The sequence below is a fragment of the Podarcis muralis genome, chromosome 13 (assembly GCF_964188315.1).
Source record: "Podarcis muralis chromosome 13, rPodMur119.hap1.1, whole genome shotgun sequence".
In the NCBI taxonomy this organism is placed as follows: Eukaryota; Metazoa; Chordata; class Lepidosauria; order Squamata; family Lacertidae; genus Podarcis; species Podarcis muralis.
The window spans coordinates 13731119-13754102 of record NC_135667.1 but is presented as its reverse complement, the minus strand read 5'-3'; the positions used below and the strand labels follow the sequence as shown (position 1 = coordinate 13754102).

Sequence of the window (22984 nt, the reverse complement as noted above, 5' to 3'; positions counted from 1 at the left end):
GGTCTTTGCCTGGGCCTACAAAGATTCCCTTTGCTGCAGTAGTTTGCCTGGAGTTTCCACAGAAATCTTCCTCTTAAGTAAATTAAACATCCCTTCCACTCTTCCCAGTGCACTCTGGTTAATTCACACATTCAGTCTTCCTAGGGCTCTCCTAGGATTATGGTCGGAGTCGCCAAACTCATATCCCCAAGTCCCAAAAGAGTTTATGTGGCCACGTCAAAACAGAAGTTCAGGATTCCTGCTGCTTCCTCTTGGTGGTCCAGCCTACTCCATCTCTTGCCGCATATTCCAAATCCAAATCTTGCCACCGGGCTTTAGCTGGGGGCACTTTATGAACAATTCCTTGACCCACCCCCACCCCACCTTGGTGGCCAGAACCCTCCCCCCTTTGCCTTCTGTTGGGGCTAAACAAAGGCAAGCAACTTCCCTATCGCCTAAACCCATGGACTCTGGGTGACCTTGGCTGATGGGATCTGCTTGGTCCTCAACCTCATTTTAAGATTTGAAGACAGGGCGGATGCTGCCAAAGCTTTACGAAACATGATTTATTCACATATTTACAGAGGAATTTAGTTGGAGGGAATCCATCTAACAAGCCCCTAACAAGCTCCAATAGGAGCTTGTTTTGTACATTAGTTCAGCACTGGAATCCAAGGCAACTCTCACAAAATAACTTCAGCCAGCCAGCACAAATTGTGGTGCCTCATCTCCTGCTGCTACTTGAGGTCTTGTGCCAAAGCCCCCCCCCCAAAAAAAAACTCTTCCTACAGCATCACACCTAGTGACCCCAGCAACCTTCCAAATCCCCTGTCTCTGTCACAGCTCAGGGCAGCGGGCGAAGTAGAGTTCTCTTGCCTTCCCAAGGACCTTACTAGCCCTGTATTGTTTCTTAATGGTTCAAGCTTGGCCAGGTCATTTTCCATAGGCTTATTCCTCTGCTGCTTGTATTTATCCTGTCCTATCCCAATAAGTCAAAATCCTACCATTTTTAATATCTAGAGCTTAGGGGGGGTCCATGGCCAGCCCAGTGTGTGTCCTTAAGTGTGCATGAGTAACTAAGAATGTAATTATATAATTCAAACTCAGTTGCTGAAATACATGGTCTGTTTTAGTAGGCACATTGTTGGATTAATAAAAGGAACCATAGAATCCTTGAATTGTAGAGTTGAAACTTCATTTATCTTGCATTGTAAACCTTACAGTGAGGAATAGTTCCTGTGTTCTTGGGTCTCTTCCCACCCCAATCTAGCTGCTTTATTTCAGAGGGCATTTGCTTCCTGAATGCTTCTCAGAAGGTTAAAATGGTCACAGCTGGTGATTGTTTTTCCTTTTCTGAGAGAGAGGTTTTAAATTCTTGAGGTTTTAAATTTTGGAAGTTTAAGTGATGTTTTAAATTGTGTATATGGTACATTTTATTGTTACAGACCACTTGAGACCTATGATGTGAAAAGTGGGATATAATTTCTTAAAATAAATAAAATAAATGGAATAGATAAAAATTGCATTGATTCAAAGAATCAGAAGCCAGGAGAAAAATGTATGTGCCTGGCATTCAAAAGCAAATGACATCACTGGCGGGCAAGCCTAATGAGGGAGAGCGCTACACAACTAGGGGCTACCACTAGCAAGGCCACTTCTCTTGCTGCCCCCCCTTGGCACCTCCGTTGGAGGGGGGGCACAGAGAAGGGCTTCCAGTGATCATTGCAGAGCTCAGGTAGGTTCATATGGGAAGGGGAGGTCCTTGAGGTACTGAGATTCTGAACCATGTAAGTCGAAACCAGCATTTGAATAGGGGCTAGTAATCAATTGGCAACCAGAGTAAAGAGAATGTTCCTTCCTAGCACCTCTAGGACAGGGAGGGGGCAGGGCTAACAGAGCTATTGCTTTTTAGCTATAAGGGCACATTCACCCTTAGGAAGCTCTCCAGGACCAGCATGTCATTGGTGAGTGACCCAAAGTGGCTGTGGTCACCTCACACTCTCATGCCTGTGAACACAGGACACATGCATAAATCTCTCTGAGCACCTGAACACTGTGTCTGATCTTTAGATTGGTTTTGCTGCTGCCGAATTAGGGGGATTTTGGGTTTGGTTGGGAAGGGGACATAAAAATGTGCTTGCAGTGCTGGATCAGGCCCCTGGACCCATCTCTGAACTAAGCCAACCCTCAAAATTGGAGCCAACTAACAACTATGATGTAAAAAAAGTGAGGGTCTCTGACTGCACACCAGCATGAATTTGTACACAGAGCTCCCCACTTCCTCAATACACTCTGGAAAAAGCTTCTGGAAAAGGAAGAAGTTATTTGTGTCTTCTGGGAAATATATGTTGAAAATCATTTTGTACACAAGTGTGAAAAGTGCACGGAACACATTTTTAAACCATTGATTATTCATTTTATTTGATTTGTATAACAGTGGGACAGATTCCATAGTTCAGCAGGTACAAATTAATTTGAAGGCACAAATTTGACAAAGGGATTCATAGGCACCAGGGAAATAGTAGCTTATCTAAAAGGCATTCAGCTTGGGTCACCTGCATCATGCACATATTGGATATGCTTTTCTAACAGAAGCCTAGCAGGATATGTATGTCCATATGAAAGTATATAATATGTCTAGTAATCATTAACCTCACTTCGTGTTTAGCTTATGCATGTTTATATCCTACTCAGCTAACGCCCCCTTATGAGAGCTCTAGATTGTCTAAATATTAGCCCATAGCAATCAATTAAATGTTATAATAGAGAGGAAGCCTTTGAAGGTGCCTTTTGGCCTAACACTTTTCTTTTCACTTATTGGAAGGTGGCAAAGGAATATCTGTAGGTGGAGTAGAATCACTCGTAAATTTCATATCACGGCAGAACAAGACCGTTTCCTTGCCCAAACCCAGCTGGTATTGCCATATGTACATCTTCTCATTGGGCTGCAGGGTCAAATTAATAGCTTCTTCGATCTCAGTGGCTTCATTCCAGTCTTCCTGCTCTGTGTTGACACTCTTCCCACCATACTCAGCAGTGAGAGAGAACTGGTACTTGGCAATGGCTTCAGTGAGTGCACCTGACTGATATGAGGCAGTCATGGAAATCTTCCAGTTGTGCTCCACACTGCTCATCTTCTGCTTGGTGTATCCCACTTTCTTGGTGATCTTCTTATTCCATACAATGGGAGTGTTGGAGTCATTGGAGATGGTCTTGATAGCTTCCCACTTACCATAAGCTGGGCCTCGGCTAATAGCCATTCCTCCAGGGAGCATGTTCACAACATCACTATGGAAGGAGTATGTAACAGCATCCACATTTTCATGGAAGTTGGTGCATCTATAGTACTGGACGCCCCATTCATCATGGGGTTTTACAAAGTAATAGTAATCCTTGATGCCCCAGTAATAGAGACCATCCTTGCAAGTTGGGTGAAGTGTGTATTCAACTGCATCTGTATCTTCATGCATATTACTGACCCGACGGTAAACACCTCTTTTCTGGAAAATGATATAGAAGGATCCAAAGGCTGAGAGGTAATGGTCCCCTCCGCGGCAGTTGGGATGGAGGCTGTATACTATAGCATCCAAGTCTTTATTCATGTTGCTGACACGGCGATAGTTGTCTCCTTTGATGATATAGAATAGGTCATCCTCATGGGCTAAGTAGTGATCTCCTCCCGTGCAGGAACTGTGCAGGCTAAACACTACTAGGTCTTTGCCCTCATGGAAATTGGTGGACCTCATGTAGCAGCCCAGGTCTGAGCGGACAATGTAGTAATATTCATCTACCCCACAGAAATCAACCCCTGGGGCTTTGTTCTTAGGGACTATCTCTGGCATGGTGCTTGATTCTAGGAAAAGAAAGCAATGTATTCAGTAAGATTTCACAAATTGATCATTCATTTACTCTTTGTAATTACTTTATTATTATATTATTTTTTATAATGAAAGAATTAACAGAATTTGCAGACCTCTTGGGAAACAGTCTCATTGCTTATGAGACTGTTATACCTGCCAGTGCCAAATATGATGCCAAAGGTAAATGATTACTAATTAATTGTGAGGTGCTTTGAAAGACGAACCAAACATCTACTGCTTGTCAAGACATATTTCTCTATCTATTTCTCTCTCCATTTGATAGGAGACCAACCCACCCCTTCCAAGGAATATAAATTGCGTTTAACAGGCTGATCACTTTTAAAAGCAGTTTGCTTTGTGATTTTAGGGAATGGCTGTTTGGGAAACGAAAGATCCAGATTTTGCAGAAAATCAATGCTTGTTTGAAGGCTCAGTGTGGCTAAAACACCGACATCCATCACTGCTGTGCTTGTTCACAAAGAGAAGCTCTTTGCACCTCTCCCTTGTTCAGAACATATTAAAGAGTGGGCCTTCAATACTGAAGCCCCATTAAATGGAGAGGCTGAGCCAGTTGATTTTGAGGGGATATTTTCCGAGACCTTTTGTGAGCACCATACGAGGGCACCCAGGCACTCATGAGTGCCATGCTGGTAACTGCTGTTCGAATTAATTTCCTATCTCAGCTGTGATGGGAAGAGACTGCCTAACAGCTCAGAATATCTTGGAAAGAGGAGAAAAATTTCACTGTGTGAATAAACTGACACCATCCTTTCACCCATACAGCACTGGAAGGGGCAGAGAAACTTACTTGCATACCCTCAACCTCAGTACAGCAACTACAGCTATAGTGCCAGACTGTTGAGGTTCAGAGCTAGGAGAGGATGGAAAGACACATCTATGAGGGCTGTTGGGGAAGAGAAGAGATTCCCCAATTCTTTATTCCTCCTCGTATTTTCTTGTGGCGTCTGATTTGTTCCTTCTAACACCAACGTGTCCAGGAGGTGCAGATTGTTAAGACTAGCTGATCATCCCTGCTTGGGATTGCCATGCTGTAATATCTGCACCCTCTCCATGCAGACTGAAGGTTTAAATATGTGTATAAATCATATTTCTTAAAGCTACGACAGTCTCTACCATGTCTTCAATTTTCCAAAGGAGCACTGGGTGAGTCCCTGGAACACCTTGGGATCTTGCTACAGCTCGGCAGAGGAAAGTGTTCTTGAATATGCATGAATGTCATTTTTAAGTTCAAACTCAGCTGCTGGAACACGTGGTTTGTATTAGTAGAATGGTTGTTGGATTATTAAAAGGAACTTCATTTAACTTGTACTGTTATTGCTTAAATAAAAACCTTAGAGTGAGGTATACATCCTGTGTTCTTGGGTCTCTTCCTCACTCTGCACAAGAAGGGCTGGTGGTCTGATCAGCCACTAAACTCCACCATTTGGGTGTTTTTGATTCAGGAATATAAAAAGAGGGGCATAATAGAAGTTTATAAGATTATGCGTGACACTAAAGAAGTGGCTATTCCTCTCTCCCTCTTCTGGTGCCATAACTCTAGACGCATCCTCCACTTGCGTCTGCGGCAGCACGATGGCGGTGCGCGCCTGGGGGTGGCAGGGCGAGCCCCCTGAGGTGTGCCTTCTTGTCACACCTCCTCAGAGATGACACCTGGGGGGGGCGCCCCCCTTCCTCTGCCACTGGGGAAGGCTCCATGTCACTTCAATATCACACAGGGAATATCATTGGCACTCAATAATGATAAAGAAGTAGTTAGACTACAGGTCCACAAAGAAGCACCTTCTGGAACCCCCTGGGATTTTGCTTCAGTTGTCCAGAGAGAGATTCTGCTTGAATATGCATTAATGTCATTTTTAGATTCAAGGTCTGTTGCTGGAATACATGATCTGTTTTAGTAGACTGCTTGTTGGGATATTAAAAGGAACTTCATTTAACTTGTACTGTTATTGCTGAAATAAAAACCTTAGAGTTTATGATTATATCCTTTATAATTATAAAGAGGTAGTTAGACTGCAGGTCCACAAAAAAGTACTCTCTCCCTTATGCCCCAAATTCTATAGTAGTTTCTCTCCGCTCCTGCCCAGTATCCCTCCAAGACTTACCGGTATTCGTGGTATTCACACAGAAAGTTTTGTAGTAGGTGGCAACTGCTTCTCTTGGTGGAGAATGAGGGACATGTATGAACAGTTGCTGTTTATATAGGATAGAAGAGGCTATGGGTTAATGAGAAACTACACACCGCTCCACCTACATTGAAACTAAAAGACACATTTATTTATTCTTTTCAGATGATAAACGAAGATAACAGTCACAAGAAAACCCTCCCACTCCCCTTCTCAGAGTGCAGAGTCTTCCAGGAACAAAAATATAGCATTAGCGGAACTTAGAATATATACCATTTTCTAGGGTCGTGGTCAAACAAATGAATCGTTCCATGATATTCCATGTGATGCTGGTGGACAGAAAGCATGTTCAGTGGATTGTGCATATTCAATAAAATCAAACCATTTCGTAAGAAAAGAAGATTCCTCCCCCCTCGGTATGATATTCTTGTTGTACTGCAGTTAGTTTTTCCATAAGGGTTGAATCCCAGGTCTGTAAAATCCATGCATAAAAGAGATCTGAATTAAGTGCTCTGCTCCCAAACCTTTGGCTAATTAAACAACCTGTAGCCTTTTAAAATGGGGTGGGTGTTGTTTTGTTTGTTGGTATGTCATGTTTGTTTTTTGTTTTTTATAAAGTGAACTGTCCTGTGATCTTAGGATGAAGGGTGATACAGAGTTTTAATAAATAATAATAATACCTGAATGCATTTTTACACACGTATGCTGTTGCCATATTTGGAATACAGTGGTACCTCGGTTTACAGACGCTTCAGGTTACAGACTCTGCTAACCCAGAAATAGTACCTCGGGTTAAGAACTTTGCTTCAGGATGAGAACAGAAATTGCGCAGTAGTGGCGCAGTGGCAGCGGGAACCCCATTAGCGGGAAGTGGTGCCTCAGGTTAAGAACAGTTTCAGGTTAAGAACAGACCTACAGAACAAATTAAGTTCTTAACCCGAGGTACCACTGTACTTAGTTCTCAACCCCTCATCTCACATAGAGGATATTGGGTCACATAATGAAGTAATCTTGCCATTAATTGTATTAAGTTTGAATGGATGCATGTACCAGTGCTGTAGAACTTTCAGCGAATTTTATTAGGTTCAAACTGATGTTGAACAAAAAGGAGGACTTTTTGCAAGGGACAACTGAAATGCTATTTGAATCTGATGATTTGGAAGAGACCTAGGAGGCCATGGAGAAATGGATATGAAATAATCTAATACGGGTACAGTGGTACCTTGCAAGACGAATGCCTCGCAAGATGGAAAACTCGCTAGACGAAAGGGTTTTTTGTTTTTTGAGCGGCTTCGCAAGACGATTTTCCCTATGGGCTTGCTTCGCAAGACGGAAACGTCTTGCAAGTTTGTTTCCTTTTTCTTAACACCGTTAATACAGTTGCGACTTGACTTCGAGGAGCAACTCATAGCACGCGGTGTGGTAGCCTTTTTTGAGTTTTTGAAGACTTTGGTGATTTTTGAAGCTTTTCCAAAACTTTTCCGACACTGTGCTTCGCAAGACGAAAAAAATCGCAAGACGACAAAACTCGCGGAACGAATTAATTTCGTCTTGCGAGGCACCACTGTATGGATAAACTACTGTGAGTGTTTCCCTGGGCAAGATAAAGCAACTAACAAATTGACTTATTTTGCATCTTCTGTTGCTTGTCCCTGAGAGATTTACTGGATGAACAATTTAATTGTTTTACAGCAGTCATCAAGTAAACCTCAGGGCCTTATATTGCCACCATATTGTTTGAGGGCTTCCAGGCAGCATCTAGCTGACCATTGTGGACACAACTATAAAGTGACCTTTGGTCTGGATCCAGCAAGGCTCTTTTTATGTCAACACCCAGAAGGTCAAATTAGAAAATGCTTGCTTAAAGTTGGTTTGTCATAAAATCAGTAAGGAGTTGCTGTAAGAACAATACAAACATTTGGGGTTTGCGAAAGTACTGCTATTTAGATATTGACCAACATGACTTACCTAATCTAATATTGAGAGGGATTTCCATGGCCAGCCCAGTGAGTGTGCTTCAGTGTGCATGAGTAATTAAGAATGTAATTTTAAAATTCAAACTTATTAAAAAGAACCATAGAATCATAGAATCGTAGAGTTGGAACTTTATTTATCTTGTATTGTTATTGTTGAAATAAAAACCTTAGACTAAGGCATAGATCCTTGGGTCTCTCTGTCTCTCTCTTTCCACAATCCCTTCTCACAAATGATGAATGGTGGTCTGATCTGCCACTGAAAGACACAGTTATTTGATAATTTTGTAACAAAGGTGTAACATGTTTGTGACTTTTGAATTCAGTAATAAAAAAATGGACATTTTGGAAGTTTACAAGATTATGAATGGCACTGAAGAAGTGGATCTCTCTGTCTCTCTCTCATTCTCTGGCCTTTGGATCCTGAATGCATCTCAGACAGTTAAAATGGTCAATGCCAGTGGTTATTATTCTTTTCAGAGAGAGAGAGATTTTAAATTATTTACTTTAAATTTTGGAAGTTTTAGCGATGTTTTAAGTTGTGTATATTGTACACTTAATTGTTACAGGCCACTTGAGACCTATGATGTGGAAAGTGGGATATAATTTTTTAATATAAAAAAATAAAAGCAATAGATAGAAATTGCACCGATTCAAAGAATCAGAAGCCAGGAGAAAAATGTATGTGTCTGGCATTCAAAAGCTAATAACATCAGTGGCGGGCAAGCCTAATGAGGAAGAGCATGACACAACCAGGGGCTACTACTAGAAAGGGCTCTTCTCTTGTTGCCACTCTCAGCACCTCCTTTGGAGGGGGCGCACAGAGAAGGGCTTCAAGGTGTGGGGGACCCCAAGAGCCCCCAAAATATGCTTTATATTTAACCAATAACCTCCTCTCCCACACCACCTTTAAAAGGGTATCGGATGTCAACCAGCCAAAGGCCTGATTTAAGAGGAACACTATTGCCTGACTCCTAAGGCTGTATAATAAAGGCACCAGCTGAACATCCCTGGGGAGAGCATTCCACAAATGGGGAGCCACTACAGAAAAGGCCCATTCCCATCTGCCACCCTCCAGACCATTCGTGGACATGTTGAGCCTTTTTTTTTTTTTAAGAGATGGAACGAATTGTTGAGCTTCAATTTGTTGGCTCTCATTTAGTTCATTAGTTAGGAAAGACAAGGCTCAGCACATCCATTGCCTCACCTGCAGATATAAAGGTAAAGGTAAAGGTACCCCTGCCCGTACGGGCCAGTCTTGACAGACTCTGGGGTTGTGCGCCCATCTCACTCAAGAGGCCGGGGGCCAGCGCTGTCCGCAGGCACTTCCGGGTCATGTGGCCAGCGTGACAAAGCTGCATCTGGCGAGCCAGCGCAGCACATGGAACGCCATTTACCTTCCCGCTGGTAAGCGTACCCTATTTATCTACTTGCACCCGGGGTGCTTTCGAACTGCTAGGTTGGCAGGCGCTGGGACCGAGCAGCGGGAGCGCACCCTGCCGCGGGGATTCGAACCGCTGACCTTTCGATCGGCAAGCCCTAGGCGCTGAGGCTTTTACCCACAGTGCCACCCGCGTCCCGCAGATATAGAACTGTGATAATGATGATGTATTTCGCATCTTCTGTTACTTGACCCTGGCTTAAATTGGTCATCCAGTTAACCTTGTAGCCTTATCATATCAGTTATTGCCACTATGTTGTTTTGGGGGCTTCCAGGCAGCATCTAGCTGACCATTGTGGACACAACTATAAATTGGCCTTTGTCTGTCTGGATCCAGCAGGGCTCTTTTTATGTCAACACCCAGAAGGTCAAATTCGAAAATGCTTGCTTAAAGTTGGTTTGTCATAAAATCATTAAGGAGTTGCTGTAGGAACAATACAAACATTTGGGGTTTGCAAAAGTATTGCTATTTAGTATTGCTATTTATTGACCATCATGACTTATCTAATCTAATCTCAAGAGATTGTTGAATTGTGTGGTCTGAAAAGCTTCTACATGTGGTAACTAGTCCTTGAATGCATCAGAATGCTTTATTTTGAAATGTGCACAAACACTAGAACTGGAACAACATTTTTGTCTTAGACACTAAAAAGAAGCAATGAAGCAACACCACATATAAGACTGACACATAGAACTCATAGTTTGCGTTAGTCCATGCCTAGGCCCTTGCTTCATAAGAAAACAATAATTAAATGAATTCATTTGAAACAACATTTATAAGTAAGTCAATTTTCCAGAACAGTATGGAGTTGCTGTAAGAACAATACAAACATTTGGGGTATTGATATTTAGATATTTGAGAACATGACTTATCTAAACTAATTTTGAGACATTATTGAATTGTGTGGTTTGAAAAGTTTCTAGATGTGGCAACCAGTCCTTAACTGCATCAGGATGCTATATTTTGAAATGTACACAAACACCAGAACTAGAACAACATTTTGTCTTAGATCTCTGCCCCTTCTTTCCTTGTCCTAAAAAAACCACCCCAACCCAGACCGAAACTCTGAATAAATTAATTTCAAATACTATCTAGCAGGCTCTTATATTATGATCTATGCTGTGCTAAGTTGTTTAGAATAAAGGCAGTGTGGAAATTTAACAATAAATACAAATAAAAATGATTTCTATTAATCTAAGAATATCATGAAAAGTGGTGTTAAGATTTTTTTGGTCTTTCTGAGAAACTACCGCAGGCACCCACATAGCTGATTGCAGCGGTGTACAAAAAAAAAAGCAGATTCCAGCTACTAGTTTAACGGTTAACCCTTAGAGTGCTGATGGAAAGTAATCATTCTTTACAATCTGTATCCTTCTTGGGTTGAATGATGCAGCAAAGCCAAGGAAAGGCCTTATTAGCGCCACCTACTTGCAACAGTAAGATCACGACTCGTTCACAGTCTTTCACTCAAATTGTATTCTTGAGTTAGTGTCACAAAAGCGCCTAATCTCTCGAGAGATGATTGGCTTGCCTTCTCAGCCAATGCCAAGGCGGTCTGCCAGTATTTCCTGGCCCGCCTACCTTCTTCCTCTGCCTTGCGGTTCTTTGGCGCTGGGTAAGCATTTGTAGTTTGTGCTATCGAATCCATTCTTAATCGCAGGTTAGTTCTTGCCATCCGTTCTTGTAATGCCTTTGGAAAGAGTCACGGTGCGGGTGGGGGTTGGGCTGCTAGATTTTTGTTTTCAGATCGTCTGCACCCCACTCTAGCATTAGTGCTCGTGAGTTTGCTCTTCACTGATTTCAGTGGGGCTTGCTTCCAAAGCAGCATGGTACTGTCCGATTACTGCGCCATTGAAAGCGCTTTCGGTGCCGAGTATTTCCCCGTGAAAAAGATCCTAGTGGAAATCTAAGGCTCGCTCTTCTGTTCCCTTCCGGAGAGAGCACGTGTTCGGTTTTTTTAATTGCATCGGTGTGATACGAAATGAAATGCGGGCTACGTGTTGAAGACGAAGCTTTTAAGGTTTGGTCCGGGGGTGGAAACTGGGCACGCTCGCTCCGAAGTAGTTTTCTTCTGGCCCATTGAGTTGGTAATGAGGAGGGGGGGAAAGCTTGACGGTGGGTCTTTTCAGGGGTGCAAGGTATCTAGCAAAGTTTACTACACTAGGAAGCTTAATACCATGTTTGGGTCCTATTGATGGGTGGTGTGAACATGGTTTTAGTACAAAAATAGAATAAAAATAAGCGTGGGTTTGCTTAGGCCTGTTGTGAAGATGCTGCATTATAAACAATTCCCCAGAAATAGCAAAAAGAAGCCCAAAGGTTCTTAAGGCCTGGTAGGAGAAAAGGCAATTAAATCTCTGGCCTTAGAAGGCAGTATTTCTTAAGCCTTTCTGTAGTCTTGTGTTCTTCCTCCACTTTACATTAATGACTTAATTGGAGCCAAACCTCTCCAAATGAGAGTTGAGGCTTGCTTGTGTGCTCCCTTAATGCTTTCCCCTTCTCTCTTGCTTTCTACAGCCTGCAGAAAAATGGACGGCTCCTACCTGAAACATCAAAGCAGTGCTTCTGGAATGCACTCATCTGGACTTAATCTTATGGTTGCATTTGGGTAAGCCTTTTGTGAAGGGGAGTTCTTGTGCCTCTGGTTTTGCTCCGTGAAAGTATGTGTTTAATGCATTTATATATCACTGCATTTTCCAAGGAGCTTATATGCTGTTCTCCCTGCCCCACTTTATCCTCGCAGCAACCCTATGAGGTTAGGCTGAGAGAGAGTAACCTTCATAGCAGAGTGGAGATTTGAACCCTTGCAACTCCATGGTTTGGTAGGACGTATGTAGTCCTAGGGATCTTTTATGCAAGTGTATTCTGTAAATATTATTTATCAAATTTGCATATCACCCTTCATTCTTAGATCTCAGGGCAGTTCACAACATAAAAATACAAGCTAAAAACACAAAATGCATACATAATAAGAACAAAGAAAAATCAGCAACTATCTTCAGAGGCAGCCCTGCATATAAATAAGAATGGCAAATTGAACTTGCTTGTAGTACACATTTGTTTCCAGCATTTGCTGTGTACAAATGTCTGTGCATATAACAATGTGGTGAAAGGCTGAGAGGCACATAAAGATGTGGATTACTTTCATTTAAAAGTACAGAATGGTAAAATGGAGAGGTTGGTTCAAGGGTTTTTTTTTTTGTATATTGAATAGAAGTTCTATGATAAAAAAATTAATGTGTTCGTCTCATACCTAAAGGTAACCCATTAGTTACAATGCTAGAAATCTAGCCTCATTAGACTTGGCCTGATTGTTAATAGCACATGTTTCTGCTGGAGAAGGGTAGTTATTAATTTGCCTATGCTCTGCCTAACAGCTTCCAGTTTTCTGCTTCTCAGTATAGTCATTGAATTGTGTGCACATATGACAATATGATGATACATTGCCCATATCTGCAACTTTTAGGCTGACAAAAGTTATGTTCAGTTCATAATGGTTTTCTTTCATAGAGTATGGGTTTCGAGAAGCAGCAAATATTTCTTCAGAAGAATTCTTTGAAGGGAACCGTTGCAGTCAGAGATGGGCTGAACAAATTCAGGAAATTCCTAGGATTTCTCGATGTCATGGAGTTTGGCCCATTTGGTGATAATGAGAAAAAGGTATGATCTTGGTTTCTCTTGAAGTAAGAAGTTGAGGTATCTTGGCTGCTAAGTAGGACAGGGCAAGAGACTTGGGGAGCCTGTTATGATGAACTGCATGTTCTGTCCGTGTTTCACCTGATTAACCCTGATTATGCACATGCTCTGAGCGGATCTCTCCTTGGCACAAGTGATATTTCTATTAAAATGCTGATGAGTGTATGTCTGCTTAAGGATATTGTTGCCAGACACATGCAAACAGTAATCACAACTAGTGGTTGTATTTCAGAGAGCATGCATTTGGAGGAAAATGAACACCAAATACGTCTCCTGAAGAGTTGCATAGAGTGAACAGCTGTAATACAAAATGGACTGAACAAACACTGAAAATACTCGGATTTCTGGAAGTTGGAATTTGATATTGAGAAAAAGGTATGACCTTGGTTTCTCTTGAAGTAAGAAACTGAGGTATCTTGGTTGCTAAGTAGGAGATGGCAAGAGACTTGGGGAGCCTGTTATGATGAACTGCATGTTCTGTCCGTGTTTCACCTGATTAACCCTGATTATGCACATGCTCTGAGCAGATCTCTCCTTGACACAAGCGATATTTCCATAAAAATGCTGATGAGTGTATGATTTCTTTTTGTCAAGGCTTGATGTTATTTAGATAACAGAAACAGCATAGTAACCTATTGCAACAATACCTGAATGTCTTGTTTATCTTATAAAAGATGTGCTATTCTTGTTTTTATAGGGTCAACTAAATATATTTATCTAGGCATATTTGTGATGAACTCAAGAGTTACTTCCCCCAAAGTGTTAGACATACTTCTCTAAAAATGGTTAAGATGCTGATTTATTTGGACCAATTAGATTAAATCTGATTGCAAGCTTTTAGTTGCTGATTTCTTTCTCAAACTGGAGGTTGTACCAGGTCATGGCCCTTAGCTCTTCTCACTTCCCCAAAACTTCCTAAATTTCTGCTGAACAGAAGCAAGAAGACCAAGGGGTGTAAGGAAAAAAGGCATTTAAGTTTTGACTGGTGTTTGGTTCGTAGTGACTTATTTTCCTGCAGGGAGGAGGGGATCCTCATATGGGTTGTCCCTCCCACTCCACCGGACTGGAATGTGCAAAACTGAGTTCTTCCTATCTTGTGATGGGAGGGCGAACCCTCCAGTTTCCTGTGTAGGTCTGGTCTTCTCTCACCCTCTTATGAAGAGAGGTTGGGGGGTTTGCTTGATTTTGCACTGCTATGAGGGGGACGGACGGACACCCAAACAATAGAAATAAATTTAAATTGCTTTTATGGAGACATGGTACTTTAACCCACTTCACGGTAACCAAACTTTCTACAGTAGAGAGGGGAGCAAGAACCAGTCAGATCTGAAGAAGGATGCTTGCTAACTAAAGATCTGCCACTCTTTCTTTTATAGGGCAGATGATTCTAAAGACAGCAACGGTGCACATTCCCCATCCTGAGCCTCTGCAAAATGTAAGGACTGAAGCTTTCTCTCGCCACTTAGCAGAAGACATTTGCATCCAAACCACTAATTACTGTCTTGTAAGAAGTTGCTGTTTATATAGTAGAATTTAGTATGAAATCTTAATGGGCAGGATTTAAACAAACTAGACAGTGTCAGTGTCTCTAAAGCACCTTCGGCCCTCCAGATGTTTTCAGACTCCAGCCTGCATGACCAGCTGCTAGGGACTATGGGAGTTAACAGTCCAACATCCTCAGGAGGGCAACAGGTTCTTTAAAAGGAGTGGATCATCAAAATAATAGTGGAAGTTTGAAATATAAATAGGGGTGGGTGGAGCAGGGGTTGGTAAGTGTGCTCAAATGTGTAAATGCATGATGACTGTTCCTCTTGCTGTCGCAAGCCGTAGACAGTGAGATTTTGTGTCATCAAATATTAAAGCTGGCCTTTCTTCACTCAATGTGCCTTTGGATGGGTTGGCTGTCTGTTGGCACTATTGAATTTTGCGGGGCCAGACATTCTGAAAAATGCAAACGTGAAGCTTTAAAACGTGAGCCAGCAAGCCAAAAGGAGTGTTTTTTAATGGAATAACTGAGCTGTGATTGCCTAGCTTTTTAACAGGAAGCTTGAATTTACATTTCTAAATGTTTAAATCATTTTCCACAGGTTTGTTGGACACAGGCATGAAAGTGAGAACAGTATTTCCCTGTTTCACCATGGAAAAAAGTGGTACAGAAGATGGATGGATTTGCTGTAACATATGAAAACAAGATAGTGGCTCCTCACTCTCTTTGAGTGTTGTATGTGTGACCACCAACAATAAAGAATTGTCCTAATAATTAAGTTGTAGCTCATTACTAAGTGGAGTATATGTTGGATACCTTTTGAAATGGTGTACAATTCATTTTAAGAAATGGCCGAGCTTCAGATTTTCACAAATTTGTTGCTAGAGTATAATTAACATCAATATGGTTATGGAAAACAGTGCCACATATCTGAAGATGGGTGAGGAAAAGTCATTGCAACTTCGAAAACAAAAGGACTGTTCCAGTGTTAGTTGTACTCAACCAGATCCATTGAAATTATTAGACCTTAATCAGTTATGTTCCTTAATCTCAGTGGGTTTTCTCTTGAATATAACTTAGTGTAGCCAATGACAAAGTTTTGCATCTAAGTTGACACTTTAATTTTAGAGCCTTGTCAAAGCATATGATATCTTTTATAGTTGTGACATCTTGGCAATATTCATATTAACAAAGTCTATTAGAGATGCAACATATCAAGTGGCTAGTTAAAATAGTCTACCCTTTAGTTGAGACACAAACCTTAAAAGCCATGAGAGGGGAGAGAACGGCTATACAGGTTTGGAGCAGGATAGAATGGGATTGGTCTAAATGGAGTCAGGTTAAATTTTAAGTGTGCTGCTGGAATGATGTTCCTGAGAGAACCAAGGAAGCAAGTTGGAATTGCAACACACAGGGTATTAGTTTACCTAAGTGTTATTGGGTTGGTGAAAATGCGAACATGGCTTGTGCTCAGTGAGGTGAAATGGAGTGTATTTTTCAGCTTTATTTGGATGGGAGCAATGTCACCTGCATATCTAAAATAAGCCTTTTAAAAATTGAAAGGGTCCATGATAAAAGTCCAAACCACAAATATTCCACCATGAAGAGTTGTCAGTTTTTATAAGTTTTCAGCCATTTGTTACTGCAATTATCATGAGGCTTCATGCATACTGAAACAGACACAAGAATCCAGTCTTCTGAATATAACACTTTTTTTGTGACTTGCAAGTGGTGATTTTCTGTACAGTACTAGAACTGGGAGGTGCAAAGAGATGTTGTGAATACAGAGTTCACTTTGAAAAGTGCTGATGTGGGGACAGGAAACTTCAAACTTATTTGTTGGCTGTGGCTTCTATTGTGTTACATAAAAATACATACTAGGCTCGGGAACAATTCTGATGGACGTTGAGACCTTGCACTGGTGATTTGTTTTTGTCTGACTAATAAAGTTCTTTTACTGTCCATTCCAGACAATGGTTTTTGCACTTGAAGTTGCCTTAAATGGATTAAGTACTGCATTGGGTGCGAGAGAGGCAATGACTTAAAACACTTCACTGCCTAGTTATTCCTAGTACTGTATATAAAGCAGAAATGGAGCAACCACACTAAGCTGGGATTCAAAGGGGTGGGGAGCGTGCGTGAGGGCTGCGTGTGTGTGCGTGCGCGCTTGCTCGCTCGCGCAAGCCAACCATTTTTTGGTGCTTTGCAGAACTCCGGCTTGCAACTTTTATAATTCACTGAATGGCACGTGAGGGGCATTTTAACGCATTTTAATTTTTGTGACGGGGATGTGGAGAGGTCCAGCTTAAAAACAAAAAACACGACGGTTTCGTGCTTAACTCGCTTTTCTTTCCGCCAGCGATATGCCCCTGGCGCTTCGCATTCCTATCCACTTTCCCCCCCTCTCCCGCCCTTCGCCTTCTTTAGCGCCTCAGGGGAAGCGTTGGCGAAAAGAGCGGGAATTAAAAGTAGGTTTGAAGAGCGGCGCGAGCTCCGGCCGTTGGAACTGCAGAGGGTGGGGGGGTGGAGGACCAATCAAGTGAGGCGGCGCGTGAGCATTTTTTCTTTTTCCACCTCGGCGTTCTACATATTTTCCCGCCTTTTCTTCGCTGCTTATTCCCCCCCCCCATCGCCCATCTTTCAAGCTGCCATTTGTAAATAACTGCCTCACAAGCCTACGTACTCATGTCAGTAAAATACCTCGTTCGAAAGAGTTCAATATATTACGTCACAAAAGCATCAACTTCCTGGCTTACTTTCTTTTAAAACAACAGGGTTTTGTTTGTTTTTGCACCCCGCCCCCACCCCGCCAAAAATAGCTACTCGCTGAACTTTTATTGTTTACTCAAGAGTGCCACTTTTTGTTCACACCGTGACAGCTGTGTGGGAGGCGGAAGTACATCTGATTAATCTTATCTAGTCGATGGGCTTCCCAAAGTCATTTTCTTGTCGGCTGCTGTGAGAAAAAGGATGCCGAACTAGACGGGGCTGCTTGGTCTGACCCAGCAGGATTTTATGTTCCTTGAAGGGAAATTTAAAGTCTGTTAAATTTCTGGGACTTGCCTCCCACTATAAGAAAAAAGAACAATGGGTAGTGTTTTAGTACTGTATTGAACTGATGTGTTGCGAATAAAAAGTGGGCTTAATGTGTGTGGTTTTTTTAAAAAAGTATATAAGTATTATAAAAATATCCTCTGTGGATGGGCATGGGGTGTGGAGGGTGAAGAGCATCCTTTCCTTCAAAGAATTCTGGGCACTGTTATTTGTTGGAAAGTGCAACTGTAGGGAAAAGCCCAGTGCCTAGAATTTTTCAAGGAGAAGAACAATAGAATTGCAGAATTGGAAGGGACAGTGTGTTTCAAATATTCTTTAAAAGGTGAACTGGATGATTGATCTCTTGGCTGTTTTGCACTCCTTGGGCTGTATCTTCTCAGAGTAGGCCCACTGAAATTAATGGAACTTAGTATAGGTTGTATTCAGTGCTTTTCTCCCTAGAAAAATAGGTGCCTGTACTCGCCATGAAGTTGTTACATTAAGTACTATGGATTGTTTTTTCGTACAGTGTGTGAAAGCTGCAACACAGGACAAAATAAATGTCATGTTACAGATGGGGATCTTACTGAGGCAGAGAAAATGACTTGCTTAGCATCCTCCCTAAAGTCCACGACCGAACTAGTACTATAAAAATGATTTCCTACAACCAAGTCTGGAAGACATACTTCAGTACCCAGCACATAATTTATGGAATTCGCTGTCACATGATTTTTATTTATTGATTTAGATGGTCACTTGTTTAGATGAGCTTAGAGATTGGACAAATTTATTGACTGTCAAAGGCCATGATAGCTGTGGGCAATATGCCACTGAATTCAGGTGGCTGGGGGTGAGCTACTGCATGGATTCAAAATGCAATAATAAAGCCTGAGTCAATAAAAATGTCTTAATGTGGTGCTGAAAAAGGCACCAGACATCTTCTGAGGAGGCTATTCTGTAGCTGAGGTGTCACCACTGAATAGATCCTGTCCTTGGAATCCATCCAACTCACTACAATTAGGGGATCCAGGAGCAGGGCCTGAGAAGACTATCTTAAGGTTCAGGTAGACATATATTGTAATAGGAGGAGGCAATATTTCAGGTAATCTGAATTGCAGATCTGCTAAATGAACATATAATGATCTTAAGTCCAGTTCTCCGCCAGGCAGCCATAGCCTATAAGCAATTTAAAAATCCTAGCATTAATACTTATTTCATTTTATAGGTGTGGTATGGTGAACGCTACCTTTCCATCGCATAAAAAGTACTTGTAAAACTTTTGCACTGGCTCCATCAAACATGTCAGTCTGTGAGGATATGCTTCTTTGCAATTACCGCAAATGCCGAGTCAAACTTTCAGGCTACGCATGGGTCACAGCCTGCTCACATATTTTCTGTGACCAACATGGCAGTGGGGAATTTAGCCGCTCTCCTGCAGTCTGCCCTGCTTGCACCAGTGCTCTTTCTGGTAAACTGGATATTGTTCGAACAGAACTCAGTCCATCTGAGGAATATAAAGCCATGGTCCTATCTGGACTGCGACCAGAGATTATTCTGGACATCAGTTCCAGGGCTCTGGCTTTCTGGACATACCAGGTAAACACTCCTTGAACGGGTTTTCACCAATGGCATTTTAAGGTTTTGAAAATTTAGCTGTACTCTATCTTTTCACTGTTAAGAGGAGATGCAGATTGGGGTGGATTTGTAACAGAAAAACCAGACATAAAATAGTTAGGAAACTACATTTTACTAATTAAACAATCTATGGCCTTTTAAACCGTGTGTGTTGGGGGTTATTTGTTTTGTTTTGTTTTGTTTTGTTTTGTTTTGTTACTATATTATGCATGTTTGTGATTTTATATTGTAAACCACCCTGTGATCCTTAGATGAAGGGAGGTATAGACATTAATTTACTACTGCTACAGTCAAACCTTGGTTCCCGAATGCCTCCGTTTTGGAATGTTTTGGCTCCCGAATGGCAAAAACCCAGAAGTAACTGCTCCAGTTTTCAGAAGCTGAATGTGCTACATGACTTCCATTTTGAGTTTCCTTATTTTATTGAGGCTTCCGCTTCAGTTTTCGGTTGTCAAACATTTTGGAAGTCGAACCGTCTTCCAAAATGGATTATGTTTGACAACCGAGGTTTGACTGTACTACTACTCCAGCCTCCAATCTGCTCAACTTCTGCTAGAGATTTCAGCTGAAAGAGAAAGGAAGAAAAATAATGAGGAAGAATAAAAGAATTAAGGGAGGGGGGAATACATCGAGCACATATTGCTCGGCTCTGACATCACAGTGGCTCTTATGCTCCTGCTTACTCTATCTTCTATCCTTGCAGGTTCATCAGGAGCGCTTATACCAAGAATATACCTACAGCAAGGCAGAGGGCCACCTGAAGCAGATGGAGAAAGTCTACACCCAGCAACTCCAGAGCAAAGATGTGGAGCTGACTTCCATGAAGAGTGAGGTCTCCTCCCTAAAGAAAGTACTGGAAGAATACAAAAAGAAATTCACTGAGCTCTCAGAGAAACTCATGGAGCGCAATCGGCAGTACCAGAAACTGCAGGGCCTCTATGACAGCCTACGCTTGCGCAACATTGCTGTGGCCAACCAGGAGGCAGGCCAAGAGCCTCCTATGATGCCCCAGCCTGTATTTGGTTTCTCTTTGGGTAAGGACAGGGGCCTTTCAGTTGGGTAGTTAAACTTGTACTAGCATACTCAGTGCAATTAACTTCCCCCCCACAAAGCGCAATATGAGAGAAACATAGGCATGATGGGGAAATCCTATGTATATTAGAAAAGTATAGCTTTGCCCCCAAATACATGGAGCCGCTTAGAGTGGCTGGGGCACCCCAGTCGGATGGGCAGCATATAAATAATAAATTATGATGACAATGGTGATGATGTTACCAACTCATTTCTTCTGTCTCTCCTAGCAAAGCAAATGGAACTTTGTCCAATTTTTGTGGTTAATTCTCGAGTGCCAAACCTCACTGAATATGCCCTAATCATTTCCTTATCTACAATATACATTTAAAGCAGGTTCTTGCCACTTTAAACTGCTATAGCCTCCTGCCTCAATTTCTGGGAATGGTAGTTTGTAAGGAGTCAAAAGGAGATTTCTAAATTCCCCTCACAGAGCTACAATTTCCAGTCAGTCTACTCTAGTAAAACTGTAGGCATATATTGAGTATTCTCTGTGTTAACATATTACTGTGGCTAACTTATAGATTAAAATCTCTCTAATGCAATATCTCTTGCTCACATGTTCTAGGTAATGCTGCCAGATTCTCTGAGAATGCAACACCTATCCAGGGCTGGCGTGGTGAGGGGGACTTCCATTTCAAACCCTTCTTTGCTGCCTCTCCACCACTGGGCCAGTCTGGCAACAGCTTCTTTACCTCTCCTGGCAATGGTTTGGAACAGCAAGCAGGAGGCAACAAGGCATATAAAATTAAGAGAATATAAATTGTAACTTATGTTGACAGGTTTAGGCCTTTTTGAATATCCAGGTTAGGCATGAAATGCTTGTTGGACTGAAATGCTCGTTGCAGACTTGAGGCTTTTAAAAGAACCCACAGGCCAGATCTCAGTGAAGTCTAATGCGTGTTAAATTTCCTGAAATCTCAGAAGTAGCAAATTTTAAAGGAAGAGAGCCTGCAGTGAGGACTAAAGGAGTAAATGCTCCAGTTAAAACCAATTCCTTTCTAAGCTTCTTTATTTCTCTCAGCAGAGTGTTCCAGTTGTTGCTAATGGTTACTATAGCCACCCGCACCTCTAGATATTGTTGCATATATGCTGTCATTGTTCCATTACTCAGCAACATTAATTCCTACCCTGCAACATACAATTATGACTCTGGCTCTCACACAAATTATGATTCCTTAAAGTGAAATGTGAAAGCTTGCTTCACCATGTCATTTTTTTCTAGCACCAAGGCTGCAATCTTACATATACTTACCTGGTAATAAGGTCTATTGAACTCTGTGGTGTCTGGGTACAGATGTACAGGATTGCAGCCTAATTGTTTAATTACTATATTGTTGCAACTAATGTGTTATGTGATCTTTCCTCCTGATGATTGCTTTGAACTGCCACATTTGTGTTGTAATGTAATGGTACTTTTTTTCTCCAATTACGTGCATAAACATGTTTGCAAGCCTGTGTTTGATTTGTTCACTGCTTATTGAAACAGGTGGGGTTGAGGTTTTTTGTGGGGTGTGGGGTGGGGAGGAAAAATCTAATATGCTTGGTGTGCTTGCCTCTGATTAGTGTGCACACACTTTTTGTTGGTACACACCACTATGAGCACTATGAGTCGCAGCCAATGCTAGACCTACTTAGAGTAGAATAGACATGACTAACAGCTTCATTAATTCAAATGGATGTACTCTGAGTAGGACTAGTACTGGATACAACCGAAGTTCTAATAGCTTTTTAGTCATTTTAAAACAGGCTTCCTCAACCTCGGCCCTCCAGATGTTTTGAGACTACAATTTCCATAATCCCTGACCACTGGTCCTGCTAGCTAGGGATCATGGGAGTTGTAGGCCAAAAACCTCTGGAGGGCCGAGGTTAAGGAAGTCTGTTTTAAAATTTTAGGCATTTACTGCTGAGTTTGTATTGCTCTGCAAATCAGATAATTGGATCCTTCCAGCCCCTTTGATTCTATGCATTTTGCCTGCATTAATATCACCATTTGATTTTGTATTCACACTTCTGATGTTACCCTCACCATATATAGAATGGAGTGATTAAGATGTATAAAGGGTAACTGGCCTGCATTAATTACAAACATCCATTTCTTGGGAAAGAAAGCACCAGAGGAATACAAAATAAAAATAAAATTTCACTGAGCACTCAGACAAAACCTGTTTCATGTTTTTTGCACAAAACCATTGAAGTTAATGGGTTTAAGCTTGCCTACCTCTGCAAAGGATTGGATTCTGTCTTGCTAGTGAAAACATTTTAATATGAAAAATGTGTAATTTCATGGCATTTGTATCACAGAAACCTGTAAGCAATTCACATAAGATACAGCTGAATATACACAAGTTCATCTTAGAGGAAAAATATGACAAGCTTCCTTTTGAATAGCTGCAGCTTCGTCTTTCAGAAACAGTGTCTCAGAGAACGTACAGAATGTTTTCCATTGGGCAGGGAACAAGCCGTTTTTATTTTATTTTAACGAATATAAGGAACAGCTATTATCTTTCAAAACAGAATCGCTATGGGACAGCATAATAAAAGAAGGCATATATCTGTCACGCAGGTGTAACGCAAAACATTTATTTAAACACGGCCAGGATGATTCCTACGGCTTCCAGGAAGAATGCTCGATTCCTCTCTTTGTACCTGGATTGCAGTTTGG

At 41.6% G+C, this 22984-nt stretch overlaps 2 protein-coding genes, 1 long non-coding RNA gene and 3 other non-coding genes across 9 annotated transcripts; 5 read left to right on the top strand and 1 right to left on the bottom strand.

Annotated features, from left to right (window-relative positions):
- Positions 1-2370: 2370 nt before the first annotated feature.
- LOC144325063 (uncharacterized) lies at positions 2371-6087 on the bottom strand. Its single transcript, XM_077916949.1, has 2 exons — positions 5963-6087; positions 2371-3832 (listed from the first exon to the last, which is right to left on the bottom strand). The coding sequence occupies exon 2, from the start codon at positions 3819-3821 to the stop codon at positions 2790-2792; it is 1032 nt and encodes a 343-aa protein (XP_077773075.1). The 5' UTR covers positions 3822-3832; positions 5963-6087; the 3' UTR covers positions 2371-2789.
- Positions 6088-10893: 4806 nt separating this feature from the next.
- LOC114582280 (uncharacterized) lies at positions 10894-15354 on the top strand. Of its 3 annotated transcripts, none has more exons than XR_003703434.2 (6): positions 10894-11013; positions 11916-12006; positions 12909-13058; positions 13327-13469; positions 14471-14529; positions 15182-15354. It is a non-coding gene; the product is annotated as an uncharacterized LOC114582280 (long non-coding RNA). The 3 variants fall into 3 exon arrangements; XR_003703433.2 differs by having other exon boundaries at positions 10897-11058; XR_013390349.1 differs by lacking the exon at positions 10894-11013 and adding an exon at positions 11068-11418.
- On the top strand, positions 13136-13213 carry LOC114583774 (small nucleolar RNA SNORD126). Its single transcript, XR_003703603.1, has one exon. It is a non-coding gene; the product is annotated as a small nucleolar RNA SNORD126 (small nucleolar RNA).
- On the top strand, positions 13547-13624 carry LOC114583773 (small nucleolar RNA SNORD126). The gene has a single exon (XR_003703602.2). It is a non-coding gene; the product is annotated as a small nucleolar RNA SNORD126 (small nucleolar RNA).
- On the top strand, positions 14891-15036 carry LOC114583769 (small nucleolar RNA SNORA79). Its single transcript, XR_003703598.2, has one exon. It is a non-coding gene; the product is annotated as a small nucleolar RNA SNORA79 (small nucleolar RNA).
- A 1877-nt stretch (positions 15355-17231) lies between the features above and the next one.
- CCNB1IP1 (cyclin B1 interacting protein 1) lies at positions 17232-21831 on the top strand. 2 transcript variants are annotated; one of them, XM_028702632.2, is made up of 4 exons: positions 17232-17619; positions 18839-19209; positions 19952-20282; positions 20888-21831. In XM_028702632.2, exons 2-4 carry the CDS (start codon positions 18913-18915, stop codon positions 21079-21081), a joined length of 822 nt encoding a protein of 273 aa, XP_028558465.2. In that variant the 5' UTR covers positions 17232-17619; positions 18839-18912; the 3' UTR covers positions 21082-21831. The 2 variants fall into 2 exon arrangements, with proteins under 2 accessions (XP_028558465.2, XP_077773074.1); XM_077916948.1 differs by lacking the exon at positions 17232-17619 and having other exon boundaries at positions 18164-19209.
- Positions 21832-22984: the final 1153 nt, after the last annotated feature.